Source organism: Neophocaena asiaeorientalis, unplaced genomic scaffold (genome assembly GCF_003031525.2).
Source record: "Neophocaena asiaeorientalis asiaeorientalis breed wild unplaced genomic scaffold, Neophocaena_asiaeorientalis_V1.1 scaffold402, whole genome shotgun sequence".
NCBI lineage: Eukaryota > Metazoa > Chordata > Mammalia > Artiodactyla > Phocoenidae > Neophocaena > Neophocaena asiaeorientalis.
The window spans coordinates 25,783-48,937 of NW_020185319.1; the positions used below are offsets into that span (position 1 = coordinate 25,783).

The 23,155-nt window shown below is 41.4% G+C and overlaps 1 protein-coding gene across 1 annotated transcript; it reads left to right on the forward strand.

The window, feature by feature from the left end:
- The first annotated feature begins 1,670 nt into the window (after positions 1-1,670).
- On the forward strand, positions 1,671-21,406 carry RBAK (RB associated KRAB zinc finger). The gene is made up of 5 exons (XM_024733690.1): positions 1,671-2,155; positions 3,152-3,209; positions 13,701-13,827; positions 14,097-14,192; positions 18,518-21,406. The coding sequence occupies exons 2-5, from the start codon at positions 3,195-3,197 to the stop codon at positions 20,422-20,424; spliced, it is 2,145 nt and encodes a 714-aa protein (XP_024589458.1). The 5' UTR covers positions 1,671-2,155; positions 3,152-3,194; the 3' UTR covers positions 20,425-21,406.
- The last annotated feature ends 1,749 nt before the right edge of the window (positions 21,407-23,155 follow it).

Genomic DNA, 23,155 nt, shown 5'->3' on the forward strand with positions numbered 1-23,155 from the left:
TTGGTGTATATGTGCATATATATATATATATATATATATATATATATAAAACACATCTTCTGTATCCATTCATCTATGGATGGACACATAGGTTGCTTCTATACACTGGCTTTTATAAATAATGCTCAATGAACATAAGGGTGCATGTATCTTTTTGAACTAGTGTGTTTTTTTCTTCCAAAAAATACACAGAAGTGGAATTTCTGGATCTTTTTATAGTTTTACTTTAAAATTCTTGAGGAATGATGTGCACTACTCTTGACACAAAGTTTACCTGGTGCTGTTAGGTGCATCCATCCAGGATCTCTGTGAAGACCCCCCAAACTGTTAAAACATAAGGATAGGGACTTCCCTGGTGGTCCAGTGGTAAAGAATCCCCTCACAATGCAGGGGACCTGGGTTCAATCCCTGGTCAGGGAACTAAGATCCCACGTGCCGCAGGGTAACTAAGCCCACGTGCCACAACTACTGAGCTTTCGCACTTCAACTAGAGCCTGAGTGCCTCAAGCTACAGAGCTCACGTGCCCTGGAGCCCGTGTGCCACAACTAAAGAGAGAAAACCTGCCCGCCACAACTAGAGAGAAGCCCACGCACCACAAGTAGAGAGAAGCCCAAGCTCCACAACAAAGAGCCCGCCTGCTGCAACTAAGACCTGATGCAGCCAAAGGTAAATAAAATAAATAAATAATAAATCTTAAAAAGAAAATAAGGGTGAGATCGTGACTCTCATACAGATATAAAAATGAGCACAGGCTAAGTATTTTATTTCATTCAAGAGGGAACCTGCAGCTGTTATAACCGGTTCAAAAGAGAATCTGAGAAACAGACACATTACAGATCAGGACTACTGAAATGAATATGTAAAGAAATGAAGGCAAAATTGGATTCTTCCTGGGTAGGGGTTTGGCGAGTCAACTGAACTTCCTACCAAGTGGACAGAGTTGCATGTTACCTACAACCTTCGAAGACGTGTAAAACAGCTCGAAGACAAAGAGAGGGCTGAAGTCAACGCAGAGCGATGTCCTCCAAATGATGCTTGGTTGTCCATTGAAACACACAATTTTTTTCCCACACACATAATCCTCTTCAGGAAGTAAAGGTATGGGTAATTTTCTTCTTTCAATTCTGTATTTTATGATTTTTTCTACAGTTTTCACGAATTAAAAATGGTTTGGAAAGCCTATGTTTCTTTTTCCCTATGAGGGGGAGGAAGGTATCCTAGGCTAATACTCTATTATGTTAACGCTAAGTTCTATTCACTAATATTTTGATTAAATAGCTCACTATGATAGTAAGCTAACATGATAAACTCCTTTCCCTTATTTATCAGTTGTCTGTGGACACTTATTCTAAGACTTAAGCATTCAAGGTAAGGAAAAGATTAGCGCACCAGGACACAGGTAAGAGTCCTCGAGAAGCGGTGACATAACAGACGTTGCCTTAAAGTAAGGGGAAATTTGAGTCCCTGGTCCAGGCGGCCCAACTTCTCACCACAGCACCTCTTCACCGCCAGATGAGATGGAGATATTTAAGACGTTCCCTAACTTGACGGCGCGGAGACTTCTGGGAAATAGAGTCCTGGTATTTGTCTCGCTCTCCGGGGCGGGCCTTGGCAGGCGGACTTCCGGCGTCCTCCTGCGCTAGTGCGCCTCACCCTGTGTGCGTGTTCGCGCACGCGCACCGCCGCTGCGCCGCGCCGCTCTTGTTTCCTATCCGTGCCCAGGTCACCGCTTGCTTTCGTTCCCAAGCTGTGGCCTCCGACGGGCGAGGATTCCGGGGCCTGAAGGGGTGGACGCCGCCTGGCCCAGCCGACACCCAGAGGGCGCGGGCTGTGTGGGCGAGGGTTCGCGTGGGCTGGGCAGAGGCTGGAACGAGGACCCCCGAGCGCGAGCTCCGGAGCCCGCGGGCTGGGCCGGAGTGGCCGGCCGGGCGGCGGCGGCGGCGCAGTGCCAGGCAGTCTGCAGCGCGCGGCACAGCGAGGTCCCGGGAGGGACGTGGGCCTGAAGGGAGCTTGTGCCGTAGGCCCAGAGCCGGCTCCTCTGGCCCAGTGGTCTCGGGAGGCGGAGCGGAGGTATCCGAGAGAGGAGCGCGCCGGAGGAGCAGCCCACGGACCGGAGCCTCGGGAGCCCGGGGCCGGTCAGCTAGTCCCGACGGGGTAGGTGTTGCGTCTGCGGGCCTGCAGGCGGTTGTGGACCCTGCGGCCGTTGGAGAGCGGGACTTGGGGTAGCCCGCCCCGGGCCCCGCGGGAGAGCGACCGGGAGGGTTTGACCGCTTCCCCGAGGTGGATGGGCCGGGCTGGAGGGCAGGGCCGGGAGCTCCGGATGGGGCTCCCCTAGGACTTGTGAGCACCCGGTGTCCTGGGGGAGCAGGGGCCGCAGGCTCGGCCGGGACGTGGCGCGTCCACCCCTCCGTCCAACCCCGATCCTCCTTGTCCTCCTGTCGCCGTCTCGGCATCTCGCACGTGTCTCTCAAGGCCCATCAGCACCTTGGTTGTCTAAGTGTCCGCTGCGCCCGTGGGTTGTGCCCTGTGGAGTCGCACAGTGTAGTTAGTGCAGGGTGAGTCTGCAAGGCTTCTGTTCTGCTGCCTCGCTTGAGGAAGGAAGAGATTGGGCCTGAGAAGGGAGGTGACTTGTCCCAGATCCTCACCGGGTGTGCATGTGGGGTCGCTAACAGGACTCCAAACTCCTGGGGCAGGTGTTCTGTCCACTTAGAGTCAGTTTCATAATAAAACACTCAGAAGTGCAGCCGTAACCAAATTGAGTCAGATGATTTACAAACAGTGCAGTGCCTTGAAGCACGTTTATCCCACTTTTGAGAGCTTACATTCTCCCTTACTGTGGAATCTTTGATTTTAATCAATTTAAAGAGACAATAAGAAAATACTTAAGTAGTGTCACAGGGAAATTTTTTTATTTGCATTTTTAATTTAACTCTTTGAAACAGTCATTCATATTCACCAATGAGAGTAACTTGATCGTGTTGGTGTTGGAAAGGTACAGGTGTGTGTTTCTCTTGTAGGACCCTTTTAGCCTCTTGAATGTTCATAGGGTGTCATTTTATTGGACTTTCTTTGATGGTCCTGATGCAGGAGGTTCCTGCCTGGGCAGGTCAGGTTACTCAGCACTTCAGTTACTTGCTTCCCTTCCTCTAGGTCCACCGTTTACAGTCTACGATTTTTCCAAGAGCAGCAGAAAATGAATGAATCCCAGGTGAGTTTTCCTGTCGGTGTATGTATTCCCCCACTTTGTTTTGTAATGCATTTTAGGAGGTGTATAAGGATCCACATTTTAAAACGTGAAGGTAGAAATAGGTAAAAGACATTATCACATAAAATACAGTTGTTACAGAGTCAGGGCGGCACCTAGTTGTTGTCAGGTTCACACATATAGGTAGTATGATGCTTTAAGGCTACTGGAATTGAGCTGCAAATATGACTCATGTTCTTGACAGTTATAGAAAAAGGAAAATACCATCCATCGTGTGATTTGTGTTGACTATAAGAAGAAAGCATTTTTGTTACTTGTGGGTTTCAAAGATTTCCTAAGACCTGGAAAAATTTGTTTGTTGAAGTTGAAATAATTGTGGATAGCTCTCCTAATAACAGGCATCAAATCATTTCAGTATATGACTTAGACTTATTGTTTATCTTAGCAGTGGGCCTGCTGCCCAACGGGAACTTGGTGCATGTGATTTTTCGAGGCTCCAAAATATTGTGATCCAAGTAGACCTGTTTACATTTTTACTATTTAGTCCAAGGCTAAAACCTAAGTCATGGAATGGCCTTCTCATCCTAGTGTGTTTTTGGGGGGTTGTACAGCACACAGTACAGACAGATATTCTCCAGTAGGGTGTTTTCACTTCCCATTCCCATTTCAATTCTTGGTGTCTTGGTTTTGTCCTTACCACTCTCCTGAATCTGTTGGTAAAGATTAGCAGTGACCTAATTATAGTCAAATCCAGTGGATATTTTCAGGTCCTTACCTCTCCTGACCATCCATCTGCCTTTGACATCTGTTACTGCCAAACTCATGGAGTCTCCCTTTTCTTGACTTTAAAAAAAATTCATTTGGGACTTCCCTGGTGGCACAATGGTTAAGAATCCGCCTGCCAGTGCAGGGGACATGGGTTTGAGCCCTAGTCCGGGAAGATTCCACATGCCGCAGAGCAACTAAGCCTGTGCACCACAGCTACTGAGCCTGCGCTCTAGAGCCCCCGAGCCACAACTACTGAGCCTTTGTGCCACAACTACTGAAGCCTGCGTGCCTAGAGCCCATGCTCCGCAACAGGAGAAGCCACCGCAATGAGAAGCCCACGCACCGCAACTAGAGAAAGCCTGTACACAGCAACGAAGACCCAACACAGCCAAAAATAAATAAATAAAATTAATTAAAAATAAATATTCATTTAAAAATTCTTTAGAAAAAATTCACTTGTTTTTCTGTATATATCTTTAAACAATAATGAGTCTTGTAAAAAGTGGGTGGGGATAACCCACAATACCATTTTTTCTTAGTATCAGTGTTAAAAGTTTCACAATTTTCTACATGTTTTTCAGTTTTTTCTTTTCAATGAGGATACAAATAGAGCCCATATGTTGCAGTTGATTAGCCTTGAATTGTGTTGACTGCATTGCAATTGTTTTAACATATTTTTTTCTGAACCGTTTGAGAGTGTGTCATGCCCCTTTACCCTGTAATATCTCAGTTGTTTCTCCTAAGATCAAGAATATTTTCTTATGTATGCTTGCCAGAGGTAACTGAATTCAGGAAATTTTACATTGATATAATACTTTATTTATTTTTTCAAAAATTTTTTTAAATTTATTCATTTTGGCTGTGCCATGTCTTAGTTGCAGCATGCAGACCCTGAGTTGCAGCATGCAGGCTTCTTAGTTGCGGCATGCATGCAGGATCTAGTTCCCCAACCAGGGATCGACCCCAGGCCCCCTGCATTGGGAGTCATACACACTGGACCACCAGGCAAGTTCCTGATACAATACTTTATTTTTATTTATTTATTTATTACTTATTTTTGGCTGCATCAGGTCTTAGTTGTGGTGAGTGGGCTCTTTGTTGTGGCGCGTGGGCTTCTCTCTAGTTGTGGCATGGGGGTTTTCTCTTCTCTAGTTTTGGCACACCGGCTTCAGGGCGTGTTTGCTCTCTAGCTGTAACGCTCCTTTTCCAGAGCTTGTGGGCTCTGCAGTTTGCGGCACGAGGGCTCTAGTTGAGGCGCCTGAGCTGAGTACTTGTGGTGCGTGGGTTTAGGTGCCCTGCTGCATGTGGGGTCCTAGTTCCCTGACCAGGGATCGAACCCACATCCCCTGCATTGTAAGGTGGATTCTTTACCACTGGACCACCAGGGAAGTCCCCTTGATATAATACTTTACAGTTCATCCAGTCATCCAACTTCCAGTTTTGTCAGTTTTCCCAGTAATTTCCTTTATAGCAATTTTTAATTTTTGCTGGAGGACGCAGTCCGGAATTATGAATTGCATTTAGTTTTCATGCTTTTTAAGTCTGTTTAATACGGAATAGTTTCTCAATGCCATTATAGTAATTGAAGAATACAGGCCAATTATTTTGTAGAATTCTTTGAATTTATGTTTCCCCGATGTTTTTTCATAGATTTAGATGGTGATTTTTCGGCAGGAACACTACATAAATAATGACTCTTTTAAGATTTATGACCCAGAATAGGTCTCTCTCGGAGAAGCTCCACGTGCACTTGAGAAGGGTGCCTGTTCTGCTCTCCGTGGGTGGAGTGTTCTCTAAATGTCAGTAACATCAAGTTGGGAATGTTTGGCAGGTACACCATATCCTTGCTAACCTTCTGCCGACTTGTCCCATGAGTCGTGAGAGAGGGGGAATTGAAATCTCCTGCGATTGTGTTTTGTCTGTTTCTCCTTGCAATTCTGTCAGTTTTTGCTTCATGAATTTTGTGAGAAGATACCTAACCATTTAAGATTATTAGGTCCTCTTGATTAATTAACCACTTTGTTGTTGTGAATTGGCCTCCTTTGTCCTGGTAATGGTCTGTGCTGTGAAATGGAATCTCTGATACTGATAAAGCCACTCCAGCTTTCTTTTGAGTAGTGTTGGTGTGCTATGTCTTATTCTGTCCTGTTACTTTTAACCTGTTTGCATCTTTATATGTGAAGTACAGTGCTGTAGACAGCATATAGTTAGGTCTTCTTTTTTTTATCCAATTTGATAATTTCTGTCTATTAATTGGGGTGTTTAGATTATTTACTTGTAAAGTGAATATTGATACAACCAGTTAGGTTATAGTCTGTTGTCTTTATTTTCTATTTGTCCCATCTTCTTTGTCTTCCTTCTGTTTGATTGACTATTTTTTGTGATTCCATTTTATATCCTTTGTTGGGTTATTAGCCATAACACTTGTTATTTTAGTGTGTGCTTTAGTGTTTATAGTATGTAGCTTTAATTATTATAGTTTATCTTCAAGTAATATGCCTGATCACTTAGCTACAGTTCCATTTTTCCCATCTTGGTCTTTATACTGTTGTTGCATTTTATTTTTACAGGTAATACCAGTCCCACAATACATTGGGTTTTTTGTTGTTGTTTGTTTGTTTTTTTATCAAACCGAGTGACTAGTGGGATCTCAGTTCCCCGACCAGGGATTGAACATGGGCCCCTGCAGTTAAAGTTCTGAGTTCTAACCACTGGACCACCAGGGATTTCCTGATACATTGTCATTTTTAATTAATCTTTTAAAGAGATTTAAATAATGAGAGAAAATACATAGTTACCATTTCTGGTGCTTCATTCTGTTGTGTAGATCCACATTTTTATCTGCTGTCATTTTCCTTCTGCCTGAAGGACTTTCTTTAACATTTCTTCTAGTTGATAATGAATTCTTATGGCTCTTGTATGTCTGAAAATATCTTTATTTTGCCTTCACTTTTAAAGAGATTATTGCTGTTTTTTTTTTATCCTCCAGTACTTTAAATGTGTTCCTCCACTGGCTTCTTGCTTACATTGATTCCAAGAGAAATCTGATGTCATCCTCATCTTTGTTCCTCTGTGTCTTTATTTCTTTATTTTTTATCACTAGTTTTTAGTCATTTGATTTTGATACATCTTGGTGAGGGCATGCCTCCTTTTATTGTGCTTCACAGTGTGTTCAAGAACAAGGAGAATCATTCCATTTGTTCAGGTCTACTTCTCTGTCTTTCAGGAGTGTTTTAAAATTTTTCTAGTATAGATTTTGTTTATTTCTTATTAAGAGTTTTTTTCTATTGCTATTGTAAACTGTGTGTACACTTGAATTACATCTTTTTACTCTTTTTTACATAATGAGGGCTGTTGTCTTTATGTGTGTTAACTATATATTGTGACCTAACAGCATTCTTTTTACTGATTTGGTTCCATTGTTGATTCTCTGAGTTTTCTAGGTATAGTATATCATCCGTGAATAGAAATAGTTTCACTTTCTCTTATTGCTTATTAGGCCTTTAATTGTTTTCTCTGATTGGAGATAATGAGCATTTTGCCTTGTTTCTAATCTTTGTGAGAATGTGTCTATTGTTCACCCATTAAGTAAGTCCTGACTTTAGAACTAAGAGGACTGAAGCATAGATATGTGTTTGTGTCTGGACTCAACAAAGTGTATGTATGTACCCGCGTGTATATGTATCACACGTACTGTGCACATTAGGGTATGAATATGTGTATACATAGGTATATTCATGTTGGTGAAGTATCCATCAATTCCTATTATCTTGAGGGTTTTTTTAAATTTTTAATTAGGTATGCGTTTGAATATTGTCAGAGTTCTTTTCAGCATCTTCGGAAATGTAAGATTTTTCTTCTTAGCTATATTATAATGGCATATTGTATTAATGGATTTCCAAATATTAAACCAGTCTGTATGCTTGGAGTAAGTCCTGTTTAGGTAATTACGTATTTTCTTTTCAATGTGGTATTGGATTTTGTTCGCTAATATTTCATTTTGGATACTTGTGTCGATAGAAGCAATATTGATACGTAACTTAATTTATTTGCTTGATTGGTCAGTCTTCTAACCCCTGCCACTTCTTGCCTTCTGGACTGCCTTAACCCAGAAGGTTATTATACTTTAAAGCTCATTTGGCTTACCTTGGGATAATCTTAGGCTCTCTTGGGGAATCTCAGCTGTGAGACCTGCACAGATGTGGCTGTACCAGTGGGTGAAATCCCTGTATAAACAGTAGGATAATAGAACATGTTTACTGAGCACTTCCCTTCCAAAATACAAGTTAAATGTTTACAGTCCCAACAAGTGCTCCTTCCGACAACTGAGAACCCATTTTGCTGGTCATTCAGTGAGGTTTCTACATCCCCATGTTCGTCTTTGTTGGAGCTCTCGGGTTTCAGAGGAGTTTGTCACTGACTGTTTTAAGGAAACTGTTTTCTTCAACAAAAATTGTCTTGCTTTTCTTAAAATACCTTTATAGTGTCTTTAGACTTAAATGATAGTTTGGCTTGGTGTACAGTTCTAGGTTCAAAATCCTTTTTCCTTAAAAGTTGTGGGCGTTCTCCATTGTTTTCTCTTGGTTGAGAATTAGAATGTGAGTTTCCAGGGTAACTAGTGTATTTTTTTCACTCTGTAACTTTTTAGGATTCCCCACCCCCCTTTTCTTTTTCTTTTTTTTTGGCTGTGCAGCTTGCGAGATACCAGCTCCCCAACCAGGGATTGAACCCAGACCCCTGTAGCAAAAGCACCAAGTCCCAACCATTGGACCACCAGGGAGTTCCCTCTAATTTTTAAATTTTGGATGTTTTATCAGGAAATTTCTTGATCTGTTTGTTTCCCCAGTATTTTTCTTTGCAGATTATATGGCCCCTTTTGATGAGGTTTTGTTTTGTTTTGTTTATTTATTTTTATGATCTTCCCCTCAGGAATCATTTTCCATTCTGCCTTTGATGATTTCTTGTTCATCATCTATAATCTCTTTCTGAAAATGTTGAATCTGTTGGATCTGGCTTCAATATCTCAAAATTTCATCATTTCAATTTCTTGTTTTCAGAGAGATTTCCTAAGTTATCTATTCTATGTCCCATTTATTATTCAAGCTTCTTACTTGAGGATTTCTTAAAAATTCAACAATCCAGTCTTTAATTTCTAAGTATTCCCCAGTGGCTTTTTCTTAGCAGAATGTTCTCATTTTCTGGAAGTAATATCCTGCTTAATTTATTAAAAAATATAAATCAGTAGACACAAATGCAAGTTGTTTCCTTTGTGAATTTGGTTCAGTCATTGTCGAGTTGTTCATCCTGATGCTTATCCTTTATTTATGTTGTTTTCTCAATTAGCTGATGATTCTTAATTTTTTTTTTTTTTTAAACATCTTTATTGGGGTATAATTGCTTTAGATTCTTAATTTTTTAATTTCACTTTTTGAGAGAATTACTAATAACTAATGTGAACACACTCAACCCATGATCCCATTTCATTCATCTTTCTTTTGTGGAGGGGATGGCTGCAGAAGCTCTGTAAGGGAGTGGGTAGGGGTGTGTAATTAGAGAGGCATCACTGCATTTTTTTTCCTTCCACTTTTTTTTATTGTGGTAAAATACACATAACATAAATTTAGTATCCTAACCTTTTTTTCTTAACATCTTTTTTGGAGTATAATTGCTTTACAAGGGTGTGTTAGTTTCTGCTTTATAACAAAATGAATCAGCTATACGGATACATATATCCCCATATCTCCTCCCTCTTGCGTCTCCCTCCCACCCATCCTAACCATTTTTAAGTGTACAGTAGAGTGGTATTAAGGCCATTCATAATGTGCAGTCATCACCACCATCCACCTCGAGAGTGTTTCTCATCTTCCAGAACTGACACTCTGCCCCCAGTAAACAGTAACTTCCCATTTCTCCCTCCGCAGCCCATGGCAACCACCATTTTACTCTGTCTCTAGTATTTTGACTAAATACCTCATCTAAGCGGAATCCTACAGTATTTGTCCTTCCATTAAGCTCATTTCACTCCGCTTAATGTCCTTAAAATTCATTCATGTGGTAGCAGATGTCAGAATTTCCTGCCTTTTTAAGGCTGAATCATACTCCACTGTATATGTATATTACATTTTGTTAACCATTTGTCCATCGATGGACACTTGGGTTTTTCCCACATTTTAGCTATTGTGAATAATGTTCCTGTGAACCTAGGTATACAGGTACCTCTTTAAGTCTTTGCTTTCATTTTTGGGGGGTATAGACCCAGAAGTGGAATTGCTGGATCATATGTTAATTCTGTTTTTCATTTTTTGAGGAACCACCATGCTGTTTTCCACAGCAGCTGCACCATTTTACATTTTCACTAACAGTGCACAAGGGTTCCAATTTCTCCAACACTTGTAATTTTCTCGGTTTTCTTTATAGTAGCGATCCTAATGGGTATGAGGTGGTAGCTCATAGTTTTGATTTTCATTTCCCTAATTATTAGTGATGTTCAACATCTTTTTCATATGCTTATTGGTCATTTGTAAAACTTATTTGGAGAAATGTCTATTCAAGTGCTTTGCCTATTTTCAAAATTTTATTTTATTTATTTCACTTTATCTGTTCTAAAACTGTTGTTTTTGAGTTTTAGGAGTTCTCTCTATATTCTAAATATTTTTTTAATTTTTATTGGAGTATAAATTTACAGTGTTGTGTTAGTTTCTGCTGTACAGCAAAGTGAATCAGCTATACATATATCCCCTGTTTTTTGGATTTCCTTCCCATTTAGGTTACCACAGAGCAGAGTAGAGTTCCCTGTGATATACAGTAGGTTCTCATTAGTTATATATTTTATACATAGTAGTGTATATATGTCAATCCTAACTTCCCAATTCATCCTGTCGTCCCCTACCCCCTTGGTATCCATACATTCTTTACATCTGTGTCTCTATTTTTGCTTTGCAAATAAGTTCATCTGTATCATTTTTCTAGATTCCACATATAAGTGATATCATATGATATTTTTCTCTTTCTGACTTCACTCTGGCAGTCTCTAGGTCCATCCACGTCTCTGCAAATGGCACAATTTTGTTCCTTTTATGGCTGAGTAATATTCCATTGTATATATGTACCACATCTTCTTTATCCATTCCTCTGTTGATGAACATTTAGGTTACTTCCATGTTCTGGCTGTTGTAAATAGTGCTGCAATGAACATTGGGGTGCATGTATCTTTTTGAATTATGGTTTTCTCTGGGTGTATGCCCAGGAGTGGGATTGCTGGGTCATATGGTAGTTCTATTTTTAGTTTTTAAGGAACCTCCATACTGTTCTCCATAGTGGCTGTATCAATTTACATTCCCACCAACAGTGTAAGAGGGTTCCTTTTTTCTCCACATCCTCTCCAGCATTTATTGTTTTTTGTTTTTTTTTAATTTATTTTATTTATTTTTGGCTGCATTGGGTCTTCATTGCTGTGCGCAGGCTTTCTATAGTTGCAGTGAATGGGGGCTATTCTTGGTTGCGGTAGCTTCTCTTGCGGAGCACGGGCTCTAGGTGCACGGGATTCTGTAGTTGTGGCTTGTGAGCTCTAGAGCGCAGGCTCAGTAGTTGTGGCGCACGGGCTTAGTTGCTCTGCAGCATGTGGGATCTTCCCGGACCAGGGCTCGAACCCGTGTCCCCTACATTGACAGTCAGATTCTTAACCACTGCGCCACCAGGGAAGCTCTCCAGCATTTACTGTTTGTAGATTTTTTGATGATGGTCATCCTGACCGGTGTGAGGTGATACCTCATTGTAGTTTTGACTTGCATTTCTCTAGTAACTAGTGATGTTGAGCATGTTTTCATGTGTTCTTTCACCCATTTTTTGATTGGGTTGTTTGTTTTTTTGATATTGAGCTGCATGAGCTGCTTTTAATCCCTTGTCAGCTGCTTCATTTGCAAATATTTTCTCTCATTCTGAGGGTTGTCTTTTCATCTTGTTTATGGTTTCCATATATATATTCTAGATACCGATACATGATTAGCAGATACGTGATTTGCAATATTTTCTCCCACTCCGTGATCTCCCTTGTTCCTTGTCAACTGTGTCTTCTGATGCACAGAACCTGTGGGCACCACTGCACTTTGAACTGGTGGCAAGTCGGCAGACAAGGTTAAGTTGCTCAGGTGCTTTATGGTGAGAGTAGTCTTCTAAGAGTTGCTTTAGGAGAAACGTCCATGTCCAACATGGAAACAGTTGGCTTTTTGTCCAGACGTGCCTGACATAGTCTTGGGTTGCACCTCCTTTCCTGGTGTCCTGTCAGGTTTATCCTTTGTCCCAGACAGCAGTTTTCCGTTTGGACAGTGAATGTGTGATCACCCTCATTGCAGGGGTCCCGGCTCCATCTCTGGCCCCCGAGCCCACGGCCAGGGGCTGTTGACACAGTCTGAGTGGATCTGGCTGCTCTGTGCAGTGAGAACAGGAAGCCTCTCAAGCTGCTTGGTTGATTGTGTGAGTCATTCCTCTGTCAACCAGTCACTCTACTGCTGCAGGAACCCTAGGCCCTCTTGATGGGCCTGGAGATTTTCCAGGGCTCTGGTGGCGAGCCTGCTGTCACTTGCTGCAGTCCTGCCTCTGCCCCTATGTGAGTGTGTTCCGTGGTCCTGGTTTCTCATCTGCTCTACTTGATAAATCAAGAATTTCCTCAAAAACATTCCTGCTGTTGGTAACTTCTGTGTTCCAGTGCTTTTATGAGAACACTACTTTTATATTTCTTTGAATTTGGCTTTTTGGGTTTTTGTCTTGTTTTTGAGGCAGGAAAGTATTGGGTTGGCCAAAATGTTTGTTTGGGTTTCCTGAACGAACATTTTGGCCAACCCAATACTTGCATATGTTCGTTTACTCTCTTGAATTAGAGGCAACTCTTCCTGTCCAAAAGCTGCCCTCGAGAAAGTGCCTTCTTGGTCTCTGCCCTGTGCCAACCTCTTAAATATTGGCGCTGCTGCAGGTTTTGCCATGGGTACTTTTTACACTGCGTCCTCTTCTTTCCCCTGAATCCTGCAGAACACCCAGCTGAGCCTGCGGAGCCTAGTCTGTCAACATAAAATTAAAATAGTTTACTTCTCTCGTGTTAGACCATGCTCCACCATGTATGTCACTCTGATAATACCTCGGGCAGTCTTTCAAGCAACAGATTTTCATTGCTGCCACAATAAGATGTTTGAGATACCGCTTGAAGGAAGTACTAGAAAACTTAGCCAAGCAGATGGCTTCGGGTAGCTGGCTGTAAGAATGGAGGGGCCAGGGGATGAAAGAGTTGAACCGGAATGGCCCGAGTCCTGGGCCGCGCCAGCATGAGAAGGGAGGGGGAGGGGGCCCAGCCAGCAGAGGCTGCTGAAGAGAGCGACAAGGAGAGAAATGTCCGTGTTCACTTAGCCAGTGTCTCCTCGCCGGGCTGTAAACTCTTTGAGTGAGAGCCGGAGTGGTGGTTCATTAACTTATGTCCCCAGAACTCAGATACTTCAGTTGCAAAATTGGAGCTGTTTTTTTTTTTTGGTTTGAGAGGTTTTTTGGCTGGTTCGTTTGTTTGACACATTAAGGAACCCAAAGGCAGTGTGTTTCTAATATGGCTTGTTTTCCTCCCACGATCTGTAACAACAATGAGGTTTTCAGGGTCCGCAGTTGACTTTCCCAGTGAGCTGGGTGAGCTCTTGTCCCCATAAGTCTTCTTCACGTCACCCAGTTCCCGTCACGGTGCCATTGCAGGGGCCAGTGTCATTCACGGACGTGGCCGTGGACTTCACTCAGGAGGAGTGGCAGCAGCTGGACCCTGATGAGAAGACAACCTACAGGGACGTGATGCTGGAGAACTACAGCCATCTGGTCTCTGTGGGTGAGGAGAGCCTGCTTTCTGAGTTGCTTCTCTGTGGGGGCTTCCAGTTTAAGGATTTTATGCTTGACTTCGAAGAAATCAGTGATGAGGCTGTTTAATTTTTTCTGGGCACCAGATAAAGTATTTGTTTATTTGCTTATCGATCAAAAGGTTCTGATTTTGATTAGGTGCAAAATAGACGCTTTATTTTGTGGCCTCTGAGGCAGCACCTTCTACTCGGAGACCCAGAGCCGAGCAGCAGGTCCAAGTTGGCTCTTTCTCACCCACAGGGTACGACAGCACCAAACCGAACGTGATCCTCAAGTTGGAGCAGGGAGAGGAGCCTTGGGTAGCAGATGGCGAGTTCCCACGGCAGTTTCACCCAGGTGAGGTGGTGGAGTGTGAATTTGTAAATGGTCGCTCCGGTCCTCTGGAGTGACCACAGATGCCCTAAATCTCACCTCCTGGCACCAATAGCACTTGCCCTCCAGCATGTATGTGCACGCTCCCTTTTTGATTTTGCACCGGCCTTACATTTTACAGGATTTCTGTGTCTCCTAGGACTGAGGGTGCATTCACTCCCTCTTCCTCTCATACTGTCCGTGACTAACCTCCCTATTATCACAGAATTCCTTTGTTTTCAGGCACTCAAAAGTCTGACAGAAAAGTTAACTGGAGACTTTCCTGGTCATTCTTTTTATCTTCCATTTTCTTTCCTTCCTTGCTGTGAAACACCTCCGGCTTGTGTTCCACCCCAGTTTCACGCCCCCCTCTAGGCCCTCAGACACCCAGCGTGGTCCCCTCCCTACGCTTGTGGGTCGGCCCCTCCTCGCCGTGGGTGCACTGGTCACTGTCCCTGAAGCCCATCCTCAGTGACACAGCACGAGTTGGGCCGTCCTCTTTCCCAAGTGCTCCTTCCTGTCCCGTCTGTGTGCCCATCCCTGTGTCGGCAGCAGATGTTCAGGAACAGTTTATTTCATCAGTGAATTCCCATTCTTCTCTGGCCTCCTCAGGAGCCCCTAGGACCTGTCTTCCACTTCTTTAGTCTTCTTTGTATCCCATAAAAGCGTTCATCTACCCTCAACTTTGAAGACTTTTTTATTTATGTTGCTCATCCAAATTGATACCCAACATCTGTAACCTGTAGCCTCTTTAACTCTTACCTGACAGAACAATAGCACAGGAAGGATCGTCCACTTCCTTCTTCCTTAGCACATCTGATGATAAACTGACCTTTCCAAACCACGAATTCTGTGCATCTTCCCCAAGTCCCTTAATTTATTACATTGTACTTGTCTTTTCTGACCTACGCTTGTGGGTCGGCCCCTCCTCGCCGTGGGTGCACTGGTCACTGTCCCTGAAGCCCATCCTCAGTGACACAGCACGAGTTGGGCCGTCCTCTTTCCCAAGTGCTCCTTCCTGTCCCGTCTGTGTGCCCATCCCTGTGTCGGCAGCAGATGTTCAGGAACAGTTTATTTCATCAGTGAATTCCCATTCTTCTCTGGCCTCCTCAGGAGCCCCTAGGACCTGTCTTCCACTTCTTTAGTCTTCTTTGTATCCCATAAAAGCGTTCATCTACCCTCAACTTTGAAGACTTTTTTATTTATGTTGCTCATCCAAATTGATACCCAACATCTGTAACCTGTATGTAGCCACTTTAACTCTTACCTGACAGAACAATAGCACAGGAAGGGTCGTCCACTTCCTTCTTCCTTAGCACATCTGATGATAAACTGACCTTTCCAAACCACAGATTCTGTGCATCTTCCCCAAGTCCCTTAATTTATTACGTTGTACTTGTCTTTTCTGCCTTGTTCCTGTTTTTTGTCTTTTATGAAATGCCTTAAAATTTTTCTGCATATTCTCAGTTTCTTTTGACATTGGTGTAAACAGTATTTTTTTATACGTACCTGGATTACAGTGAATCCTATTTGGAAATTGCAAAATCTGTTCATTTGAAACATACAGTTGATCTTATCACTAGGCTCAGAAGATAAGCCTATAACTATTCTGTCTCTTCTTAAGTAGAATTTAAGTTCTCCTCAATCCCCCACAGTGTGGTGCAGTGTTACGTATCAAAATGAATGTCCTGTTTCCCCCAACTCGTGTCAAATGCCATTTAGTCTAGATATCTAAATGTCTTCCATTCAAACTAAGCAGAGTTGTCCCTGCTTAGTTGTCCCTCTGCTCTCCCAGATGATACATCTTCTTTCCCTCTGTTCTCCCTTTTTTCCTTCCTTAGTTGTAGTTTGGAAAAAAAAAAAAAAACCATAAAATCTACCATTTTAACCATTTTTAAGTGAACAGTTCACTGGTGTTAGCTGTATTCACATTGTTGTCCAACAGAATCTGTAGAACTTTGTCCTTTAAATTTGACCTTGAAAGTCGAGCTCCTGCTTGCAGTTCCCCTCAGTTCTCGCTCTTCATCCAGTCTTTCCCTTCTCTTCACGGCCCTCAGTTCTCGCTCTTCATCCAGTCTTTCCCTTCTCTTCACGGCCCTCAGTTCTCGCTCTTCATCCAGTCTTTCCCTTCTCTTCACGGCCCTCAGTTCTCGCTCTTCATCCAGTCTTTCCCTTCTCTTCACGGCCCTCAGTTCTCGCTCTTCATCCAGTCTTTCCCTTCTCTTCACGTCCCTCCACGTAGTGGTGGTTAGCACGGGATTGTGCGCTCTGATGTGTAATGGCAAGTGTTTGTCGCTTAAGCTCCTTTCTCGACCTGAATTATAACCCTACAAAAAGGAAGGGTCTTAGTACTCTGCTTTTCTGTGTAACATGTAGAAGATACTCAGTAGATTTTTCATTCGCTCACTGAGGAGCTTCTTTTGAGAGAGAATTTATTCTGAACTGTGGATTCTGAAAAAACAGCTGGGGGTTAGAGTCTAACCTGAAAGCACCCCATTTGATTCAGATTAGAAACTACTACTTTAATTTCTATTGGACAGATTAAAAAAAAATAGCAAGTGTGGTCACTACTTTTGACAAGCAGAGGTTTGAGTTAGGAAAGGAGAGCACAGCTGCATGAACTAGTTTAAAATTAGCTTTCAAATGGAATGTTCATAATCAAATACATGGTATATAACTTTGTGTTAAGGCTATTTTAAAATTTAAGGGAAGGAGAGCTTCAAAAAGTTGGAAAGAGACTTTATAAATATTTTAAGGCTTCTCCTGAAACATAGCTAGGTTTTGAGTACATACCAGGCTGGAAGTCAGGTTGAGTGAACAAGAGCATGTGCAGACTTGTGGTTGGGCATGAGCAGGGCAGTGCCCAGGCTTCCTGGAGCAGAAGGTGTTTTTGGAAGATGAGTGCAATGCTAGTTTGAATATATATTGTGAATCTAGGTAATGAAAATTTTACTGGTAAAGGATAACTTTTTTTTTCCTGCTGGTATTTGGGCACAGGGATGTTGTAGATTTCTGAGCCCAGAACTGTTAGTGTCATGTTGAATGTGGATGAGAGCAACTAAACATAGTTCAGAAGATCCAAAAACATGTAAAGTACATGGAAATAAAAGTTAATATTGTAGGGGCTACTTTAGAAATCTGATATTGAAGATTTTACACCAAATGAAACCTGAGAGTATGGGAACTCTTGTTTGTATTCAGACTTAAGCTATAGTATTATGTCAGGAACATGACTGGTTTTGGTAAATTTAAGTCAGCAGATTGAAAGAAAATTCACGGAAAAACTTACTGAGCATTTGTTTTGTGTCACTGTTCTAAGCATTAACATGTGCTAACTAATGTATCAATAGTCTTTGCCCAGCCCTATGTGTTAGGAGCTCTTGTCCACATTTCAGGTGAGCAAAACTGCATCACAGTTAAGTAACTTGCCCAGGTCCCCCAGCCTATGACGCATTGGAGTTGGGCTCCCAGTGCTTGTAGCCACTGTGCACTGTGTTGTAGACAAGTCACTTAGTGTTAAAGGAGACCACAGGACTCTCCAGAGAGCTGATCTTAACTGGAGAGATTGGTCTACTTAGGTTTCTTTCAGACATTTATGTGCCTGGGTCTCTCCTTATAGGTCAGTGTAAGTCAGGGCAAGGGAGTTGGAGCCCTGGTTGTGGGACTGTCTCTAAACATGAGGAAATTAGAGCATTTAGAATGTTTATTTGGATTTATGTGCAGAAGAGAAAGGCAAAGATTTTGGAAGGGTCTAGGTTAGTGAGCATGTTACCATGCTAATCTTGGTATGAAGTGATATTATATAGTTTAATATACATTGTGATCTGTTTCTCCCAAACATAATCCATACTTGAATATTTCCTAGGATTATACATCCAGTAATTGTTCTTGCTTTCCCATGAATCCCACTTGCTCTCAGTCCTCCCATTTCAGCCTCGATCTGGGACCCCTTCAGTGACTTGGTCCTCTGCTCATCATTTCTTGGGTTTATTTCACGTTTCCTACCAAAGTTTTGAACATATTTGTAAAGTAACAAAGGTACTTGTGTTCAGTGGGAATTTACTCTTTCTTCTACTGCTGAGTCCTATCCTGCTCTCATCCCTTCCCCATCCCTCCCCCACCCCCCATGTCTGTCTGTTTGTCTTATATGACAAATCAAGGGGGAAAGAGGATTATATACTGATAATTTTATTTGTGGAGATTGACCCTAAAGCCAGAGTCAGGCCCACAGCAGGCCCTTGAGTACTGCTTCCATTCTATAACTGGTATGTTCAGATTCACAAGGTTTGTTTAATTTTATTCCTTTTTAGAAGAAGTCTGGAAAGTTGATGACCTGATGGAGAGAGCCCAAGAAAATAAAGACGAATGTTCAAGGCAAGCTGTTTCTATCAACAGCAGAACCCTGACTGAGGAGAGAGAGGTTGCATTTGACAAAACTTATAACATGGAAATAAGCCTTGTTCCTTCAAACCTAATGTCTCGTAATTGTGTCTCATGTGGAAAGACTTTGGGCTCTACTTCAGAATTAATTATTAGTGATGGAAGCTATGCAAGAGAGAAACCTGATGAGTGTAGTGAATGTGGGAAAACATTTCATGGAGAGAAACTCTATGAATTTCATCAAAATGGGGAAGCCTTTTCTCAAAATGAAGAAAGTATTCAGAAAATTAGTATTTTGGAGAAACCCTTTGAATATAATGAATGCACAGAAGCCTTAGACAATGAAGCTGTTTTCATTACTCATAAGAGAGCTTATATGGGGGAGAAGCCCTATGATTGGAATGATTCTGGATCAGACTTCATCCAGATGTCAAGTTTTAATGTATACCAGAGATCACAGATGGAATTGAAGCCCTTTGAATGCAGTGAGTGTGGGAAATCCTTCTGTAAAAAGTCAAAATTCATTATACACCAGAGGGCTCACACAGGAGAGAAACCTTACGAATGTAACGTATGTGGGAAATCCTTCAGCCAAAAAGGAACCCTCACCGTACATCGGAGATCACACTTAGAGGAGAAGCCCTATAAATGCAATGAGTGTGGAAAAACCTTCTGTCAGAAGTTACACCTCACTCAACACCTGAGGACTCACTCAGGGGAGAAACCCTATGAATGTAATGAATGTGGGAAAACCTTCTGCCAAAAGACACATCTCACCTTACACCAGAGAAACCATTCAGGAGAGAGACCGTATCCATGTAATGAATGTGGCAAATCCTTCTCCCGCAAGTCAGCCCTCAGTGACCATCAGAGAACGCACACGGGAGAGAAACTTTATAAGTGTAATGAATGTGGGAAATCCTATTACCGAAAATCCACCCTTATTACACATCAGAGAACACACACAGGAGAGAAACCCTATCAGTGTAGTGAATGTGGGAAATTCTTTTCTCGGGTGTCATACCTCACTATCCATTACAGGAGTCATTTAGAAGAGAAGCCCTATGAATGCAATGAATGTGGCAAAACCTTCAATCTAAACTCAGCCTTCATTAGACATCGGAAAGTACACACAGATGAGAAACCCCACGAATGTAGTGAGTGTGGAAAGTTCTCATATCTCACCAACCATCACACAACTCACTTAGGAGAGAAGCCCTATGAATGTAGTGAATGTGGGAAAACCTTACTTGAAAATTCAGCCTTCGATGGGCACCAGTCACTTCCCAAAGGGGAAAAGTCCTATGAATGTAACATATGCGGGAAATTGTTCTCTGAGCTGTCATACTATACTATACATTATAGAAGTCATTCAGAAGAGAAGCCCTACGGATGTAACGAATGTGGGAAAACCTTCTCCCATAACTCATCCCTCTTTAGACATCAAAGAGTCCACACAGGAGAGAAACCCTACGAGTGTTATGAATGTGGGAAGTTCTTCTCTCAGAAGTCTTACCTCACTATACATCATAGAATTCATTCAGGAGAGAAGCCCTATGAATGTAGTAAGTGCGGGAAAGTTTTCTCTCGGATGTCAAACCTCACCGTACATTATAGAAGCCATTCAGGAGAGAAGCCCTATGAATGTAACGAATGTGGGAAAGTCTTTTCTCAGAAGTCATACCTCACTGTGCATTATAGAACTCATTCAGGAGAGAAGCCCTATGAATGTAATGAATGTGGGAAAAAGTTCCACCACAGGTCAGCCTTCAATAGCCATCAGAGAATTCACAGGAGAGGGAATATGAACGTACTTGACATGGGAATGCTCCTCTGAAGTCAGATCTCATTTTAGAAAACCCTCTGCACATAATGAGTATGGGAAGTCAGTTGGGAGTCAGATATCACTGTCTGAGAGTTCATGTTTCTGAATGAGGAAAAGCATTTAGATGTTAGATTTATTCTAATATGAATTTTCATAGAGAAGAATCCCTAAAACTGCAACAAGAAGCAAAGCCTTCAGCAAGACCCTACAACTCATTGGACACTAGACAGTTTATACAAGAGTGAAACTCTATAAATATTTAATATTTATTTTGGATTCCAATTGTATTCACATATCAGGGAATCATACCAAGGCGAAACCTGTCAAAGTGATGAATGTGGAAAATACATTGTCATAGAAATTGTTATACTAAAAGCCATATTTCTGATATAAAATCAGATGTTTTAAGGAATGATATCAGAAGCTATCAGCTCTGAATAAACCTTCATTGCAGAAAATGAAGTTTTAAAATCTTCTGGAGTTGATTATGAGGATCGTAGCATTAAATATGTGTATGGCGGTTTCTATCACGTTTCCAAAATGTGATTAATTCTATGCAACTCTGCAAGTTGGGATTTGAATAATTTGTGAAAAGGCAGTATTCTTATTTGAGTATTAAGATGGCAAAATGTACTAATGTAGGACATATTGTTGGTGAGATGTTTGATAGGTATAGAATAGTTAAATACGTAGTTTTCTGTTCTTTAGAGGCATTTACAAATGGTTTTTAATGAGTGCTTCATCAAGAGAGGAACCAGTGACTTTTGTAAAGTTTCCAACTGCATTTGAGCAAAAAAGACTTAAAAATACTATTTTCATAAACTATGCATAGATGATTTGGAATCTAGTCTGTTCAGTGAAGGATGGCTGCACTGCTCATGCTCTATAACATAGGCCCAGCTCTCCTACCACTCTTGTTTTTTAACCCATAGGTTTGAGTGTGCAGTATGCCACTATTTTGTAATTCAGAAATTTTACCTGTGCTTTTATTTGATATGAATACGGTGTCATTATTTTGTGCATTGTCTCTTAGTCCCAGTATTTTGGAACAAATGAATGCAAGCTTCTAGCAGACATTTTTTGTTGATTAACCTCAGTGTCCTCCCTCTCTTTACTTGCTGGAAGAGTTTAGGTATCTACTATTCACAAGACACGGAGGGTAAATCCTGAGTAAACTAAACCAGTCATGCTAATTTCATTATGATCACCAGTAACTCGTTTATAGTGGTCACATGACCAAATCCTCGGTTAGCAAAACAGACTATTTCTGGAAAAAAGGTAAAACAGTGATCAAATGGATCTTACTCCAGGAATGTGAGGGTATTTTAATAATTAAAAAAACCCAATCACTGTAATATATCACATTGAAGAAAAGTAGTCTAGTTATGCAGGAAACGTGGTGAAATCAACATCCATTTGTGTTCTTAGCAAACTATGGATAGAAAGGAACTTCCTTTATTGGCTAAAGAGTATCTTATACTACAACAAACAGCATATCAAATGGTGAAATATTGAAAGTTTTCTCCCAAGATCAAAAAAAGAGACAAGGTTATCTGCTATGACTAATTTTATTCAGTATTGTGTAGAAGGACCTAGCCAGGAAAGTAAGGGAAGCAAAAGAATGAAAAGGCTTAAGGATTAGAAGAAGTAAAACTTTTATTTGCAGATGACATGCTTTTATACATAGGAAATTCTAGGGAATATTCAGATAATTAGAATTGAGTAAATTGAGCAGAATCCCCACATACAAGGTCATTATGCAAAAACTGGTTTTTAATATACCAGCAACGAACACAGAAAATGAAAAGTTTTAAAACAATGTCACTTACAGTGATATCAGAAATCCTTAAGTGCCTGGGGGGAAAATTACCTAACACTGTATTTTCAAGAATTGTATCCAGGGGGAAAAAAACTTACAAAACAGAGGGATATATCCTGTTCATGGATTGCAAGACAATCTTAAAAAGATGTCAGTTTTCCCCAAATTAATTCATATATTCAATGCAATCTTAATCAAAATCCTAGCAAGTTTTTATAAGTGAAAATTCTCAGATTCATGTGAAAATTCAAAAGACCAATAATAGTCAAAGCTATCTTCTAGAATAGACAGAACTAGAGAACTTATAGTGCCAGATATCAAGAACTGTTACAAAGCCATAGGAATTATGATAGTGTGGTAACGGCACAAAGATAAACAAATTGACCAGTGGAACAGAATAAAGATTCCAGAAACACCCAAACGTAATTCAGTCACCTGACTTTTGGTGAAGGTAATAATGCATCGTAATGTGGGAAAGGATGTTCTTTCCACTAAATGCTCTGTCATCATTTAAATTTCATAATTTAATAGAAAATAGAAAAATCAATTGAGGTGGAGTGCAGTTTTAAGTATGAAATGTAAAATAATAAAGCTATAAGAAGACTATAACCTTACAGCAAGCAGTTTTCTTAAGACCCAAAAAGCAGTTAATCATAAAATAAAACTTGTTAATTTGAGTATATTACATTAAAAAACTTCTGTTTCTCAGAAAGCCACCATTGAGAAAGTGAACAGGCAGACCACAGAGGGGAGAAGATATTTGCAACTCAAATACATGGCAGCAGAATCGAGTGTAGAAGAGGGCTTGGTAAACGTTTTTGGTGAGGGGCCAGATAGTATTAATATTTGGGGCTTTGGGCTTCCCTGGTGGTGCAGTTGTTGAGAGTCCGCCTGCCGATGCAGGGGACACAGGTTCGTGCCCCG

Excerpts from the sequence above, each read along its gene's own strand:
- RBAK (XM_024733690.1), top strand. Across the intron at positions 13,828-14,096 it reads CAGCCATCTGGTCTCTGTGG|GGTACGACAGCACCAAACCG; the intron begins GTGAGGAGAGCC and ends TCTCACCCACAG. Across the intron at positions 14,193-18,517 it reads CCCACGGCAGTTTCACCCAG|AAGAAGTCTGGAAAGTTGAT; the intron begins GTGAGGTGGTGG and ends ATTCCTTTTTAG.